Source organism: Melanerpes formicivorus, unplaced genomic scaffold (genome assembly GCF_026170545.1).
Source record: "Melanerpes formicivorus ecotype bairdi unplaced genomic scaffold, bMelFor1.0.p_v2 SCAF_17, whole genome shotgun sequence".
Lineage (NCBI taxonomy): Eukaryota > Metazoa > Chordata > Aves > Piciformes > Picidae > Melanerpes > Melanerpes formicivorus.
Window position 1 is genome coordinate 10,760,914 of NW_027142369.1, and position 15,473 is coordinate 10,776,386.

Sequence of the window (15,473 nt, forward strand, 5' to 3'; positions counted from 1 at the left end):
GGAATAGCTCTGCCATCCAGGTGCAGAAGATTAAGGCAAGCAGCAGGAAATAGTTCTGCTGTCCTTTAAGCAGGACAAGCCAGAGGTACTGGTTTTGGCTGTATGTTATATGGCTGAGGGAGATGAGGCTCAGTTGTGTATGTGACTGCTTTCCATTTTTCTGGAGTGAAGGGGGTGCCACATTCACTCAGTAACAGGCATCTGCTGGACTACCAGCAGTAATAAAGTGCCTCCTGGTGTTCCTCTGCATTTCAATGTTCTGCCGTTTCATGAACAGTTTATTTTTGTCCTTCTTGGTTCTAATCCTGATATCACTGGCTTGCTTTTCAGCTGAACAAAAGGCAGCTGTTCCAGGAGTTATGTTAAGGGAATGAAATGGGATTTAAGCCTCCTGCTCCTGGCTGTGCTGTGGTTTCACAGCATAAGGCTGAAAGTCATTTAGGCTCTGAGCAGTTTAGTCATCTGTATGGCAGAGACCAGATGTGTCTTCATGAGGAGACTGGCAGTTGCTGATACTCATCTTTGGGCTTCCTTCCTGGTGAACCTGGAGTCTGTGTATCAAGGACTCAAATAATAGTGGATGACTGTCAGTCTTCACAAATGTAACTATTTTAATAGCAACATTAGCAGAAAAATGTGAGAGGAGGGTAATCCCTGCTGCGTGTCTCCAATTCTGATGCTGTTTCCAGGTCACGACAAAGGAATAGTGCTTCAGTTTTGCTCAGCTGCAGACCTGAGAAAGTTATTCTTTCCACACTGAGCAGTGTTTTTCTGAGACACAGATGCTCAGCCAGTTATAGAGGATCCATCCAACACTCTCTGGGGATGTGGCTGCCAGCTAGAAGGTACAGGTAAGAAGTACAGCTGTGGGCAACTGGCAGTAACACTTGCTGAAAGACAAAGGTACAGAAATGGGTACAAGCAACCTCTGGTCACTTGTAGAAGTGATACTCTGAAGTTACTGGCTCTCCTACTGCTCCTGAGACCATTAATAACAGGAGTCTCTTAGCATCTTCTGCTGTCCAGAGATGGACAAAGCTCTTCACTTGACCTTAAGTCAACAGAAAAAGTGCTGCTGGCCAAAGAATCTTTTGTGGAAAACCTTAGCTTCATTGTAGGTACTTTTGTTTTCTTGTTTTGGGGCTTCCCCCACCCCCTTCTTTTTCTTTTTTTCTTTCTTTCTTTCTTTCTTTCTTTTTTTTTTTTTTTTCTTTTTTTTTTTTTTTTTCTCCTTCTTCTTCTTCTAAAGGGTTAAATCTGAATTTAGGATAATATCACTACAGAAAATCTGCCCAGCTGATGGTGCTATTAGTTTTCAGTGTGGACATCTCCTCAAAATCTACCAAGATGTGTTATGGAAAAGCTAAAACCAAGTAGTTTTTATTTTAAGCACATGACCCACAATTAGCATTTTGGCTTATTCTAACAGGTGATGCAGAGGCCCTAGGCTATATGTCTGCTATTTTTAGCTTCAAAGCCTCCAGAACAGGTTACTGCAGTGTGCTCCTGTGATCATAGAATCAGAATGGTAGGATTTGGAAGGGACGTCTGAATATCATCAAGTCCAACCTCCCTGCTAAAGCAGGATCACCAAGAGCAAGTCACATAGGAATGCATTCAGATTAGTCTTGAAAGTGTCTAGAGAAGGGGACTTCATGAACCTCCCAAGGCAGCCTGTTGCAGTGCTGTGTCACCCTTTACAGTAAAGTTTTCCCTCATGGTGAGGTGGAACTTTCTGTGTTTCAGTTTTTATCCACTGTCTCTTGCCCTGTCACAGGACACCACTGCAAAGAGGCTAGAACCTTCTTCTTGGCACCCACCCTTCAGATATTTGCTAACATTAATATGATCATCCCTCACTTTTCTCCAGGGCTGGCTTTGTAGGCACAGAAGCTTCACGTGTACAGGCTGGGGCTCCTTGCTTGTAGAGGAGGGGAGAAAGGCATCCAGGTGAATATGTGCCCATGTAAAACCTTAAACGTTCTGTACGTTGTTTTTGTTAGCAGCAGGAGATGCATGAACCCGTGTGCATAGGCTGGGCTTTTAGCTGTGTGTAGCCAACAGGGGGCATTAGATTGATGCTTATTAAATGTGTATTTCTACTGCAAGCAGAGAAAAATCTCAAAGTTGTTTGAATACGGGAGGATGGGAATCCTGCATCCTACTGTCGAAAAGGATTATAATATTTTTAAAATTATAAATTATATGGCAATATTAATAACATTTATTAATATGAAAATTGCCCAACATATCAGAAGGTTCGAACCATGGTTAGATATATTTACAGTGGGAATGTACAGTATTTGGGCAACTCGAACTATTTAAACACTTTTATGCAAACCAGGAGGAACTAACAGAAAGAGAATACCCCAGGAGCGAAATGGCACTTGACCACAGGGCAGGGGGGAGACTCAACAAGAACTGTTATGCCAAAGAGGCAGTTAATTAATCACTCACAGCCGGTTGTACCCAGGTAGGGAGTGCTGATGCTGTGTATTAGAGGCTTTGGGGTGCTCTGCGTGCACCAGGCACGGCTGGTTGCTGGCAGGAATGCCACGTGGTCTTCGATGGCTGGTCTGGCTTCAGCAGACGGCAGGCTGTTAACAACACTGTTGTGATGGGTGCTTGCTTTGTCCTGGGTGAATTGAGGCATGGCAAAATCCTGGTCGCAAGGGGAAGCAGGCTTGGCTCTGATTCCTAAGCTCGTGGCTTCTCTCATAGCTTGCAGTGTGTATGCTTGTGGCTTTATCCCAGGCACTGGACCGGGCAACGCAAGGCTGTGCAACTCGAGGCAGTTTTAAACCAGACAAGGTCCAAGAAGGTTCAAGAATGCAAGGCTTGAGCAAGGAAAAGGCAAGGCAAAAGCAGGGCACAGGCTACTAGAAATCAGCCTGTACATAAATCTTGCCCAAGATTGGCTGGACCAATAGGGCATTAAACCAGCACATAGCTATCCAATGGAAAGGGGTTCTGCCAGGCTGTGGTCAGAACACATGCCCTTACCATAGATACAGGGCTGTTTACCAGACATACATGGTACTGTCCCCTTTGTTCCTTTTCCTGCGTTACCCTTTGCCTTCTGCAGGAAGGAGAGGGGAGAGGGGAACCATGTCTGGACACCTTAGTGTCTGCCTGGATTTGTGCTGGAGCCGTTTGGCCCTAACATGACACCTACAAGAGACGCAGGGCTCTGTTTTCCCAGAAGATTTAGTAACTGTAAGTCTGTTCTCTTTTCTTTAGGTCTAGCTTGTGTTTATTTCAAGATGACGATAAATGAGATTGATGTAATTAAGAACCAGATAGTTTTTGTGCTCAAAAAGCACTTGCAAAATACAAGTGTTTTTGGTGCAAATTAGTTTGTATTGATGATTTCCAGTTTTATAATCAGAAATTAAAGTAAGGCTGTAATTATATCTTTCTGTTGGAAATTAGATTCCGCAGTACACAGTCAGCTGCTGTTCTTCATTATGGAGGAAACCTCGCCCTGAGTTGTTTGAATACTGAATGCAAAGGACTTCAGTGAGGAGCTATAGTGCAAGTACTAATTGTGGTCTTTGAAAAATGGAAGTAATATTTATTGTAGAGATGATTATTATAGCTGGAACTGCTCATGCTCCTATATGTAGGACTACCCATAAACACATTCTGAGGGAAATGTGAGATTTTATAATTTAGAGCACCAAATATACAAGCAAATTTTCCTGTTCAGATATGAAGGTGGAAAACTGTAGCCTGCTCTGTGGTCCTGTCACACCCAAGCAGCTGGGTAATTGTTTTAGGTGAAGTGATTTCTACAACCTGTGGTTAATTTGAGCTGTATTGGGAAATAGTTTAAGGAAGTAGATGTTAAAGTAATTAGGCAATACATCTGAGGAGAACTGCTTCCATAAAGCAATGTCAGAAGAAATTGTTGTCTAAAAGGTACAGACGGTCTAAGTTTCTAGAAGTTGATTTAATTACTTGCCTCATTTTAAAATGTGTTTTACATAACCTAATAACTGCCTCTTTACTCTGGAAGAAATTAAAGTTACTATTTTGAAATAAATACATGAGCAACCTCTAGCAGTTGCAGAGCTTTTGACTGCCAGTGCATCTGGGATGCTGTGAGCAAATTTTGGTCCTTCACAGTCAGAGAAAGAAATACAAATTGGATCAATAGCACAGTGTATGTTATTTTCCCTGAGCCTTCTTCATACCTGTCAAGGCAAAGAGGAGTCTGGGTCATTTTTATCTAGCAAGAATGAAGGTCAAGGGTGTACAACTGCAAACAGCCCATTCTGTAGTGGAGTGCTGCAGTGACAGAGAGCTTATAAAATAAAGCAAGACAAATGGATATAACTTTGCAGACCTGCAGGTGATAAGGGAAGGTATAGTTTTTGTCAGGCCTGTTTAGGTGGTGCCTGAAGCAAGGAGTGTTGGAAACTTCCCAAGTATTTGTTCTAACAGTAAGTACATTCAATCAATGTCTTTCCCAGAGTGCCCAACCCCAAGCTGCTCTGTTGGAAGGGGGAAATGCCTAGTGGTGGCATTTCTTGAATGTCTGTGTTGCTCTGATGTACTGGCCCCACCAATCTTCAGAGCATGGACTGTATCACTCTCCCACCGCTCTCTGCTGTGGCAGGACTTAACTCTTTTTGGGTTCCCTGTGTATGAGAAGGGTCAGACAGAGTTATGGAGTATTTCTGAGCTTCACTGGCTGGAAGCAATCACAAGGATGGTACAAACGCTTGTGTGTCAAATTTGTTACTGCCCGGTGTTTCTGACCACTCCCTGTTGCCCAGTTTGTGTGTTGGAAACTAACAGAAAGCTCTGCATTATTAAACAAATTGTGGGAGACATCCCAGAGCACTGGCTCAGAGGTAGTTCTTTAAGTGCCATATCCACATGAGAAAGAAGGCCAGACTCCTTTCAATGCACTCTAAAAGGCAGCTTAATTTCAATTGCTTCTATTAGATTTTAGGTTTGGCTGCACGAGTAAATGAAACTCTTAAAGATGTCAAACTTTAAGTTAATAAAAGGTAAGTGTTACAATAGCTTCCTCTTGAAATCTTCTCCTATTTCTGTGTATATTTGATTATCTTCTTAATGTTAACAGTGATTTTTTTTTTTCCAACTAAAGTCCAAATGCTCAGACATGAACTCTTCCTATTCAAGTCTTCAACACAGATGCAGCTTGTCGTTTGAAAAAGGAGAGTTGTTAGCCAGGGAGAAGTTTGGATCACATCCATCCTAGAAAGAATGCTCATATATTTATCTCTTTAATCATCTCTCGTCCCCCTCCCTGCTGTTTTTTGTTTGTTTGTTTGTTTTTTGTTTTGTTTTTTTTTTATTTTAGTCTGTGTACCTAACAACTTACAAGCTATGGAATAAGTTTGTATGTTTCCCTTTTCTCTTCCAGGATATCTCTCCTGTAGTTTTCATTGCTCATCTCCGGCAGCCTGGTACTCACACCAGTGAGTGGATGGTGCTAGAGTGCAACTTACCTGTAAAGTTTCAAAGCCTGAAAGCTTACTGGGAGTGTACACTGACTTGAGCCCAGGGGCCAGCTAACAAAATTAAATCCCACTTTGATGTTTCCAGATCTCTTCCAAACATAGCCTTGGATTACTGTGGCCCAAGTTTGGGAGCAGTTCCCTGTGTTTGTAAGTATGCATTGGTCTAGATGTGTCATTTTGAGCCATCCTCAGAAACAGTTGTGATATCTGTAGTGCAGGTCTTTTGTCGCTCTTGTGCACTTTTCTAGAGCAGTAAGAAGGCCTTAATGAATGCTTATAGCATGATTGTACCTGCAGTTGCAGTTTCAGTCCCTGGATGGTGGCAGCTCTGGGCTCCTGAGTTCTGCAATTTGCATCCCAGTCCAGGAGGGAAGTGTATTGAGTTGACTCACGGGAACACCACATGTTAATACCCCTTCCTTAGTCTAAGGGGGCTGCAAGCAGTACAAGATCTGTAGGCTGCAGACTTTCCACCCTCTATAAAAGCAGAAGTGTGTTTTGTCCTATATTGCTTACTTGGCATGTTTGTAGTCTTAAAGGAAACAACCAGATCATCTATGAAGACATTTCTTTTAAAGTTGCTTGGTCATTACCTCTGCACATCCTTCCTTCTCTTAAATCAGAGTTTAGTGTTCTTCAGTATTTAATTCAGCCTGAACTGCATTTTAAACAGCATCTCATCTGTTGGACCTGCTTGTGTTAGTGAAAAGTTATGTTATTCCGTGTAGCCAATAGAGCAGCAAATTTGGGACACCTTTTCCATGCTAATCAATTAGTCCTGTAAGATGTTACCGCTTTCCAAAGAGGTGCTGGAATAGCAGCCATGTTACTTGTTATGAAAGGTTTGTGTGTCAGCAGATTCTGCATCTATGTTATGTTTTCTGCAGAGCCAGCAGCAAATCCTAATAAAACTTAATGCAAGAAAACATTGCCAGTGAGGTGATAAATTGAGATTAGCTGCACTAAAAAGAGGTGATTCCATGCTAAGCTTTTAAACTTCTCTGAAGAGTCACTATTATAAACACACCAATTTAAGGACTTCTTTCTGCTTCTGTGGAAATCAATATGAAAACTTGCACAGAATTAATCTAAAGAAGAAAAAGCAGACAGCCAGCTTTTGCTCATCCTAAGCCCAGGTAGCTAAACTGTGCATAGCACATCTTAGCACTGGACTCTGGGAAACGTCACTGGTGCAAAAATATTTATCTGAATTATATGTTTACTGAGGAATCTATGTTGTCATCCTGCAGAGCTTTTGCCTTAGAATTTAGGAATATTGTAATATATATATATATATATTTAAATTTCACTTAAACATAACTTGAATGACAACATGTATGAAAGGGGCAACGTTGAGCTGCTTTCCAGAATGGCATGAATGTTCAGTTCCTCTATTGTGTGATGCATCCATAGGTAATTGGTTTTGCTGTACCATGCATTGAGGTGAAGATTTCTGTGTCAAATTGATCTCTGGGAAGAGAAAGAATATTTAAATTGGTGCAGACATATTGTCATCCTTCTCTTCATGTGAAAAGGAGTTTGGGACAGGTGCATGAAGCCTCAGGCTGGGAATAAGAGTACCTAAATCTGATCATGAGCTCTACCGGGATTTTTTTTTCCCCCTACCCAAATATTCTGTCTTTGTTTGCTATATCTAGAACAATATTTTTTTTTGCCTGTTTTCAGCTTAAACTGACCCATGCAGGTTCATGCACATTTAGGTACAGTGTTTTATTTGCTGAAACTTTCTAGCTTTCCAGTAATACAAGTTTTAACAAGTATATTTAAACAAGTGTTTTAACAAGTATATTTAAATTCAAATTTTAACCCCTGATGAGTTCTAATGGCAATCTCTAAACAACAACAACAACAAACAGACAGACTGAAGGAGTTTGACAGACTGAAGGAGTTGGGGCTGTACAGTCTGCAGAAGAGAAGGCTCCGAGGAGACCTAATTGTCGCCTTCCAGTATCTGAAGGGGGCCTACAGGAAGGCTGGGGAAGGACTTCTCAGGATATCAGGTAGTGATAGGACTAGGGGGAATGGAATGAAGCTGGAGGTGGGGAGATTCAGGCTGGATGTGAGGAGGAGGTTCTTCACCATGAGAGTGGTGAAACCCTGGAATGGGTTGTCCAGGGAGGTGGTCGAGGCCCCGTCCCTGGGGGTGTTTAAGAGCAAGCTGGATGAGGCTCTGTCCAGCCTGATCTAGTGTGGGGTGTCCCTGCCCATGGCAGGGGGGTTGGAACTAGATGATCCTTGTGGTCCCTTCCAACCCTGAATGAAACTATGAAAATCAGAGCTGAGCTAAGCCCTGGTGTAAGCAATTTGCTTCTCAAAGACATTTTTAATAAACAAGTGTATAAAAATAGGTTTAAATTTGAAAAAAAAAAAAAAAAACCACAACAGGTTTGTTCTTAACTGCATCACTGTCATTATAGCATTTTACCCTAAATATATAAAAGGTTTAACTTAGAGTGTCTACATTAGAAGCAAATGCTGTGTTTAAAGCATTTTTCTGGGTTTTTAAAAATACATAATTTTCAGGACAATTTAATGTGATCTACTTACGTCAGTGCTTCAGCTGCCAAAAAAGTCTTGAGATTTTTCTAGTTGCACAATCCCCAGGCTCTCAGAGGCATTCTTATAGGGCCAAAATGTGGTGAACACTGTGGACTCCTAGTTCTTGAGAATGATTCTCTGTAGCTCCTGGTCATTTCAGAAGAAGCTTCAGAACCTGACATAGTTCTCATGCAGAGAAGGGTCCAGATGAGTTGTCAGACATGAGAACTAACATCCCTGAGAAGGAATATTAAGTGGTATTGAATCTCCACAGCAGATTCAACTTGACCCATGACACCTTATAATGGAATAACATTTCCTCCCCTTATTCCATTTACTCATTTGACCTATCAAGCACCATCAAGCTACACCACTGCCTTTTGTGACTGTGCCTCATCTACCTTTGTCCCAAACCCTGCTTTTTGGTCAGCTATAAGCTACCATCCTGTGGTACTGGTCTTACTGGGATTTTAGGTTAACTCAGGGGACTCTTTCCTTCTCCCCTTTCCAAGTAAGTCTTGAAGTTCTCACCTTCTCTCTTCTGAAAAATCTCAAAGACTGGAAAACTTCCACTTCTTTCACTGTGTTTATCCACCCGTAATTGTACTGCAGTGTCTGTAATGGTTTTCTTACATGGTTAGAAATATGAACTCTGTACCTTTAAAAGAAGGATTTTCCCTTCTTTCCAGGGAGGAGTCTACATGAGTCTTGGTCTGGACCTTGCAGCACCTGCCTGGCACTCTGATAATGGACTTTGAAAGTTTGGATGCTGTTAAATTTGAGGTGTTATTTTAGTTCATTTCAGAAGCTTTAATGGCCCCCTGTGACGGCACAGCTGGACTGATGAGAACTGAATCACAGACTCTGCAGGTGAAGGAATATGAAAAACAGCATTGGTAAAATGATAATATTTTAAAGGCTTTTTCCCCCAACTGTCAGATTCTGGCTTAAGAAAAGCCTGTGCAAAGTTAAGTTAGGGGGTTTAAGCTTGCCAAGATAAGGCAATTCTTACGTATTGGTGGTGTTGCTTCTGCACTTTTTCATTGCAATGCAGTCTTCAGGTACCTTCCCCACAATATTTCATATGCATCTTTCCTTCTCACTTCCTTTCAACTTCTGTGCCATTTTGGCCTGGAATACCTTCAGTGTGCTTGTTAGAGAAAATGAAAGGTATGACACAGTAAAGCAAGGTCTACAAAAAGTCTCATGCTAAAAGTAGACAAGATCTAGAACTGTTAAATCTAGTACAGGACTATTGCACAGATCTGTGCAAGTCACTTGGATCTAGTTTCTTCCAGTGCCCATCTTTACTGTATTTCACTCATGGGAAATGCACAGCTTGTGGTCTGGAGAAATGCTTTGCTCTCACAATTATAATTGAAGTAACTGGAAGCTGATCAAGTAAGTAATCTTCTACTAAAGTGGAACTCCTCTGCTATCAGATCCTGGATTCCTCAAGTTGACACTATGAATTACTAGATCATTTTGACCTTAATCTTACTGTGTTCCAGTTTCCTGTCTGATCCCTGTATGACAAGGTAAAATGCAGGTGATGTTCATTGATGCCTACAAGGCACCAGTAGATTAGTGATGAACACCATAAAGAGATTAATCATGCCACACTTGAGCAGAGGTTGGCTACTGTCCCAGGGATATGGCACAGGGCCATGTTGAGTTAGAAGTATAAATGGGAAAGACTTAGCCAATGTCTGTTCACTGAGCACCATCCTGCGTGCATCCCAGGCACACAAAAGTAGGCAGCCTTAATTCTTTCTAATTCCTATGTTCTCAACTCAGCTACCCGAGCCTTTCTGAATGCTGTTGCCTCCTGTCAGATCTACATTCCTTTGTTGTGGACTACCAAAAGGGCTAGGAGACAGAAGAAGCAAAAGACAAAAATAAGAATGAAACTGCAATTTATTCTCTCTCTCCTCCTATTTTTTTTTCCCCTCCTAAGTATTCTTTCTTGATGTTATCAGTTGTCACTATGAGTGGAGGTATTTACTCCTTTATGAAGGATACTGTCTGAACAAAGTGAAGAAATGCTGTCACATGAATAAGCAGACCTGACGGTATCACATCAGTAACTTTTGAACTCAGCTTTCATCTGCATGGTGAAAGGCACAGCAGACTCATAGATGCTGCTTCCTGAAGATTTCTTGTAAGTCGCTGCACACATCTTAGGTAGAATTTTGGAGCCAGTAAAAGAGAATTGACCTTATGATTCTCTCTCTGGAGGAGAAAACTGTACTATAAGATCACCTGTTGTCCTACTCCAGTTTTGGCAAGAAGTGTACTTTAACCATGGAGAAAGATTTACTAAGAACTTCATGCCTCATACATACCAGAAAGGACTCTTTTGTTACATTCTTTTGCGCACCTTCTCTGGGCTTTAAGAAGCAAACTCTACCTGCTTTTCTGGCAGTTAGCATGCTTCAAACATCTCCCTCCTGCATCTGTTTCCCACTGGAACCCCTGCTTTAGCAATATGCCTGCTAGTCACAAGACACAAACTCATTGGAAATCAAATATTGCTTGTTTTGGCATTCACAGGCCGGTTTGTACAAATTGTTTATAACTGAAGCTTATGGTTCTTCTTGATTACAATTTTTAGAGGGGCAATTCTTTTGTGTGTACCTGGGTTAGAAAACAGCTCTGAGCTTTTCAAAAGGCACCTAGACATTCAGTTTTGTTCACATTTTTAGACCTGTGTGGGTGGGTTTTATTGGGTGTTCAAGGTGTTCCTGGAGTCCCTGACTCACATTATTACGTTCAAACCCTGAAAGCAAAAGCAAGGTTGTGAATCAGTTCAACAGCTTGCATGTTTTAATGACTCAGGCCATTGGGGTGGACTAGTGCGTGATCTGTTTAATGCTGGCCTATGTCTCCCTCTGTTTCTAGGAGCCCCCTGAGTCCCAGGTGACAATTCTTCAATTCATGAATTAACAGAAAACACATTTAAAGCTGTGTAGCGAATAAGAATGACTACTGAAATGTTTAATAGACCCTGAAGTAAAATAATCCTCTCCTGCTGATTTAAATTCCCACGGTCAGCTACAAACAGTGTGTGTTGCCTCCACTTGCTGTGTGACACCATGTTTGCCCCCTGCTCTGTGGATGTGGGGCACTGTGCATTTTTCTTTTTATGAGTAAGAAGGTGAATCACCCTGAGTAAATGTTTCAAATTCCAGAATAAAACAAATGGAGACGCAGGGAGAAGAAGGAGTTGTGATTACTCTTTTGCCCTGGTACAGCATGTGCTCATTCCCTTCTAGCCCTTTGCCTTTTAGGAACAGAAAGCTAGTTTCTTTGCTTAAAGAAATAAACTTTTAAACTAGGAGTCGTCTGATTGAACATCAGGAATGTCATTGCATTTAGCTTGGATTTTTTTATTTTAATGTTCTAACAATTAAGTAGTTTCCTAAAACTGAAAATGTGATGACTTGCCTATTCAGGGATTAAAAAAAAAAAACCAAACACAAAACAAACAAAAAAGAATGTGGATTTTCTGTCACATTTCAGGACAGCTGGTTGAAACTGGTGTATTTTGATTTGGAAAGAAACAGCTGCCTTTTTCCTACTTACACTGACCCCAAATCTTTCTAACAGCTTCTAGCATGGTAGCTTGATGCTGTTTCCAAGCATAATTTGAAGATCACCAAGTCTTTTTGCAGTTCCAGTTTGCTTTCTCTAGCAGACTTTTCTTTTCAAGGTTATCTTTAGACTCATCCAGCATTTCAGGAAAAAAAAAAAAAGGGGGGGGGGGGGGGGGAAAGGGAGGAGAAAAAATATGCAAAGGTGTCCTCTGGAGTTTTTTACTACCTTGATATAGCAACAAACATCCTGCTGCATGTCCTGCCCTTTCCATCCTATCAGATACGTGTGACATTTAAAGATATGTTTTTAGAGCTTGTCCCTATCCATAACCCATTGTTTAATTAGTGCCACTGGAAATACAGTGGCAAAATTTGATACTGGGATCTGAAGTTGTGGAGATAAAGTTGGGAGGATGGAGTGACTCTCAGGAATGACTGACACACCAGAATGAAGAAGTATAGTAGAAAAGGTGAACATGAAAGGGTTTGATGTGCTACTCAAAAGGTGGGGAGGAAAGCAGGTTTCAAAACAAGGATGGGAAATGAGTGGCAGAGTTCAACCCGGGTTCAAACTGGGTGGAAAAGAGGGAACTGGGGAGCACAGGTACTGCCCAGACAGATAAGTCACACAGCCTGTGCCCAGATGTTGTTCTACCGCTAATGCTCACTTGAAAGAAATGAAGGTGTTGCTAACCACCTGCAAATGACGAGAAGCCAAATTCCCTGTGTCTGGGGCAGAGCTCAGCAGGAACTTCCTTTAAACCACTCCACTCTAAGGAAAGCCTTGAAGGAATTCAGAGCTGGGAGGGGGACAGCGCCAGTACGTGTTTGACAAACAGGGTGTCGTTCATCTCTCAAGATAGTTTTACATCGGCAACCACAAGCTGATGGCAATGTAGCTGCTCCCGATTTCCATTTGTTTAACTGAAAGCAGAACCAGACCTTTTCGTTTTGGCAACTGGCTGCAGGTTGCTGGCAGCGAGAGTGATCCCGACACCCTGGCTGAAGGAGCTGCTCCGGCAACGGCTCCTGGTGTCACAGAGATTTTATACATGCACTTAAACTCAACCAGAGGAGTTCAGGTGACCTCAATGTGACTGGCTGGATAAACTCCAAGCACAGGAAGGAGGAGGAAAACAAGCTGGGGGGAGGGGAGGGGGTGGGAGGAAGGGGAGTAAGAGGGGGAATTTAAAAAATTGATTTTTCCACAACAGAACGGTGTCCTCTGGGGGAAGCACTGCTGCTAGTGCCAACTACGACAGCAGTGTGGAGCACACCGGGATGTGGTCCGCAGGACACACTCTGCCTGAGACAGTGATTCTCCATCTCTTGCTTATTTCGAGGCTCCCTGCTAGTCTGTGGCGCAAAATGAGGAGGGGCAGAAGCAATAGGTGGAGAAATTCTTTCCAGGGTTTTACGGTCCACACCTTTAAGAGATTCTGTGCGAATAATGAAAAGGTTGGAGGGAGGGAGGCGGCTGGGTCAAGAGCAGGGAAGAGCTCAGACCAGAAATTGGCGTGTGTTGTCTCAACGCACTGACTCATCTGCTCCTTTGGGGCTTCGGCACAGGAGCAACGCGGTAGAGATGGATCCCTGAATAAAATGTTAGAAAAAAGGGCTCCAGCCCCAAACCTGCCTTCTGTTGCCTCCTCCTCACAGCTGCTCTCACTGGGAGAGGGAAGACTCCTCCGAAGAAATGGTTGATGGCTTCACGGCGGACTGGCATTTTACATGGTGTCTCGCACTTTACAGTGATTTTGTGAGCAAAATGCAGCCACCTTCCCCTATGTCACACAACATTCTGGAGTCCGTTTTTCCCCAAAGCAGGAAAGGCTGAGGGAGCTGACTGTTTAGCCGAGTGAAGAGGACACTGAGGGGGGAGTCACATTAATATTTAAAAGGGTGAGTGTCAGAAGAATGGGGCCAGACTCTTCTTAGTGGTGTTCAGTGCAAGGACAAGGGACACAAACTGGAACGCAGGAGGTTCTACATAAATATAAGGAAAAGATTCTTCAGTTTGAGGGTGGCAGAGCACTGGACCAGGATGCCCTGAGAGGCTGTGCAATCTTCCATCTCTGGAGACATTCAAAGCCCGCCTGGACATGCTCCTGTGTGATTTACACTAGGTGATTCTGATCTAGCGGATGGGTTGACTAGATGATCTTTAGAGGTCCCTTCCAGCCCCTACCCTTCTGTGATTCTGCGATAAACCAGCCTCTGAGAGCATGGGGATGCTGTCTGAACAAGCACTGTGCAGATGAACATGCAGGGGCTTAGAGGTTTTTAGTTTGTTTCACTCAGGGCAAAACTTCGAGGCGGTTTCCCGGAGACCCCGGCTCGGGGCAGCCAGGGGACGATGCTCAGCTGGGCACGGCAATAGCCATGCCACACGGGGCAATCTCCGCGGGGCTCCGCTCCGCCCCCCTACATCTCTCCGGTCCCGGGGCGGCCCGGCTCGGCGGCGGGGCGGGCGCGCAGGCGCAGGGTGGGGGGGCGGTGGCGCTCGGCGGCTCGGTGCGCGGCGCGGCCCCAGTCCGCGCTGCAGCCGCCGCGGGGGCGCCACTACCATGAGCGGCCGCGGCCGCCCCTGCGCGACTCACGGGCACCGGGCGCACCAGCCGCCACCGCCCCCCCCCCCGCCGCCGCCGCCGTCGTCGCTGTCGCCGCTGTCGCGCACCCCCGGCCCCCGAGCCCGGCGCTGCAGGATGCCGGGGGGCAAGAGAGGGCTGGTGGCACCGCAGAATACCTTCCTGGAGAACATTGTCCGGCGCTCCAGCGGTGAGAGATCCCCTCCGTCCATCCATTCCATCCACCCGTCCCGCTCTCCGTCCATCCCTCCCTCCCTCCATCCCCGCGGCGGCTACTCGGGGCGCGGACCCGCCGCACCGGTTTCCACGCTGCTGTGGCTGTGCCAAAGTGGTGCCTTCAAGGAACGAGATCTGCTGTGCCCCACCAGGCTCCGCCGGAGCCGGCGCTCCGCGGTCCTTCTTCTGTCCCCTTTCACTTCTTACACCGTTTGCGGTTTTTTGGATTTGAGTGAGCCACTTCTGAAAATAAGTAGTCATCGTTTACATTTCTAATACTCACTCCACCCGTCCACCCGTCGGGTCATTCTTTCCATTCTTCTTGGTCTTTAGTTCTCTAATAATTAGACTTGCAAACGTTTTCATTCAGGGGCTCAAAGTCTTTGCAATTCTTTGACACTTTGAAGTCTGTGACAAAAGTACCGGCTGAGTGAGTTACTGTGATTTGGATGGTGGTAATCCAGAGGCTGGGCGCATATGCAAAGAACTGTCAGCAGTTGCTCCTTTGGTTAGGTGACTTTTGGACTGGAGTGTTTCAGGACTGCACGGCTGTCAAATTAGTTTTTCCTTCTAGAGTTAATTTCACCCTTCCATCCAGTGCACAGCACTGGTGAAGAGTACAGCTCTCGATCTTCACTGCTCCGTTGAAATTACCATGTTGCAGACCACCATCTCTCTAGGTGTGTCAATGTAGATGCTGCTTTAGGCAAGTCTTGCGCTAGTTACATCCCTTCTTTATGTAGTCTTTGCATTGGAACATAACTACTGAAACATGGGAGGGTTGACATAAATGAAGTAAAGTACGAAACACCGACTTTGTATCTGCTGGAAGGTACCTTCTTGGACAGCTCAAGTTTAGGGTGACCCAGCCATACCAAAGCACTTCTGTACCAGCAGGCATCTGGGGATGTGAATGGTAGTGGTGGGCAAAACAGGGCACTGAGAAAAGCTGCTGCATGTATTACGAGTCAAGACACTGTGAAATGGTGCTAAGAAGTGTTCCCTTCCACCTTTCTACT

At 44.1% G+C, this 15,473-nt stretch overlaps 1 protein-coding gene and 1 long non-coding RNA gene across 3 annotated transcripts in view; both read left to right on the forward strand.

The window, feature by feature from the left end:
- The first annotated feature begins 3,100 nt into the window (after positions 1 to 3,100).
- On the forward strand, positions 3,101 to 11,394 carry LOC137446511 (uncharacterized). The gene is made up of 4 exons (XR_010988664.1): positions 3,101 to 3,216; positions 5,399 to 5,642; positions 8,744 to 8,924; positions 10,956 to 11,394. It is a non-coding gene; the product is annotated as an uncharacterized lncRNA (long non-coding RNA).
- A 2,831-nt stretch (positions 11,395 to 14,225) lies between these two features.
- The window catches only part of KCNH5 (potassium voltage-gated channel subfamily H member 5), a 157,166-nt gene continuing 155,918 nt past the window's right edge, over positions 14,226 to 15,473 (forward strand). The window contains exon 1 of one of the 2 annotated variants that reach the window (XM_068148930.1): positions 14,226 to 14,428. In XM_068148930.1, the coding sequence (XP_068005031.1) occupies positions 14,356 to 14,428 (73 nt within the window). In that variant the 5' untranslated portion in view covers positions 14,226 to 14,355. The remainder of the gene's footprint in view (positions 14,429 to 15,473) is intronic. The other variant, XM_068148928.1, reaches the window with a different exon arrangement.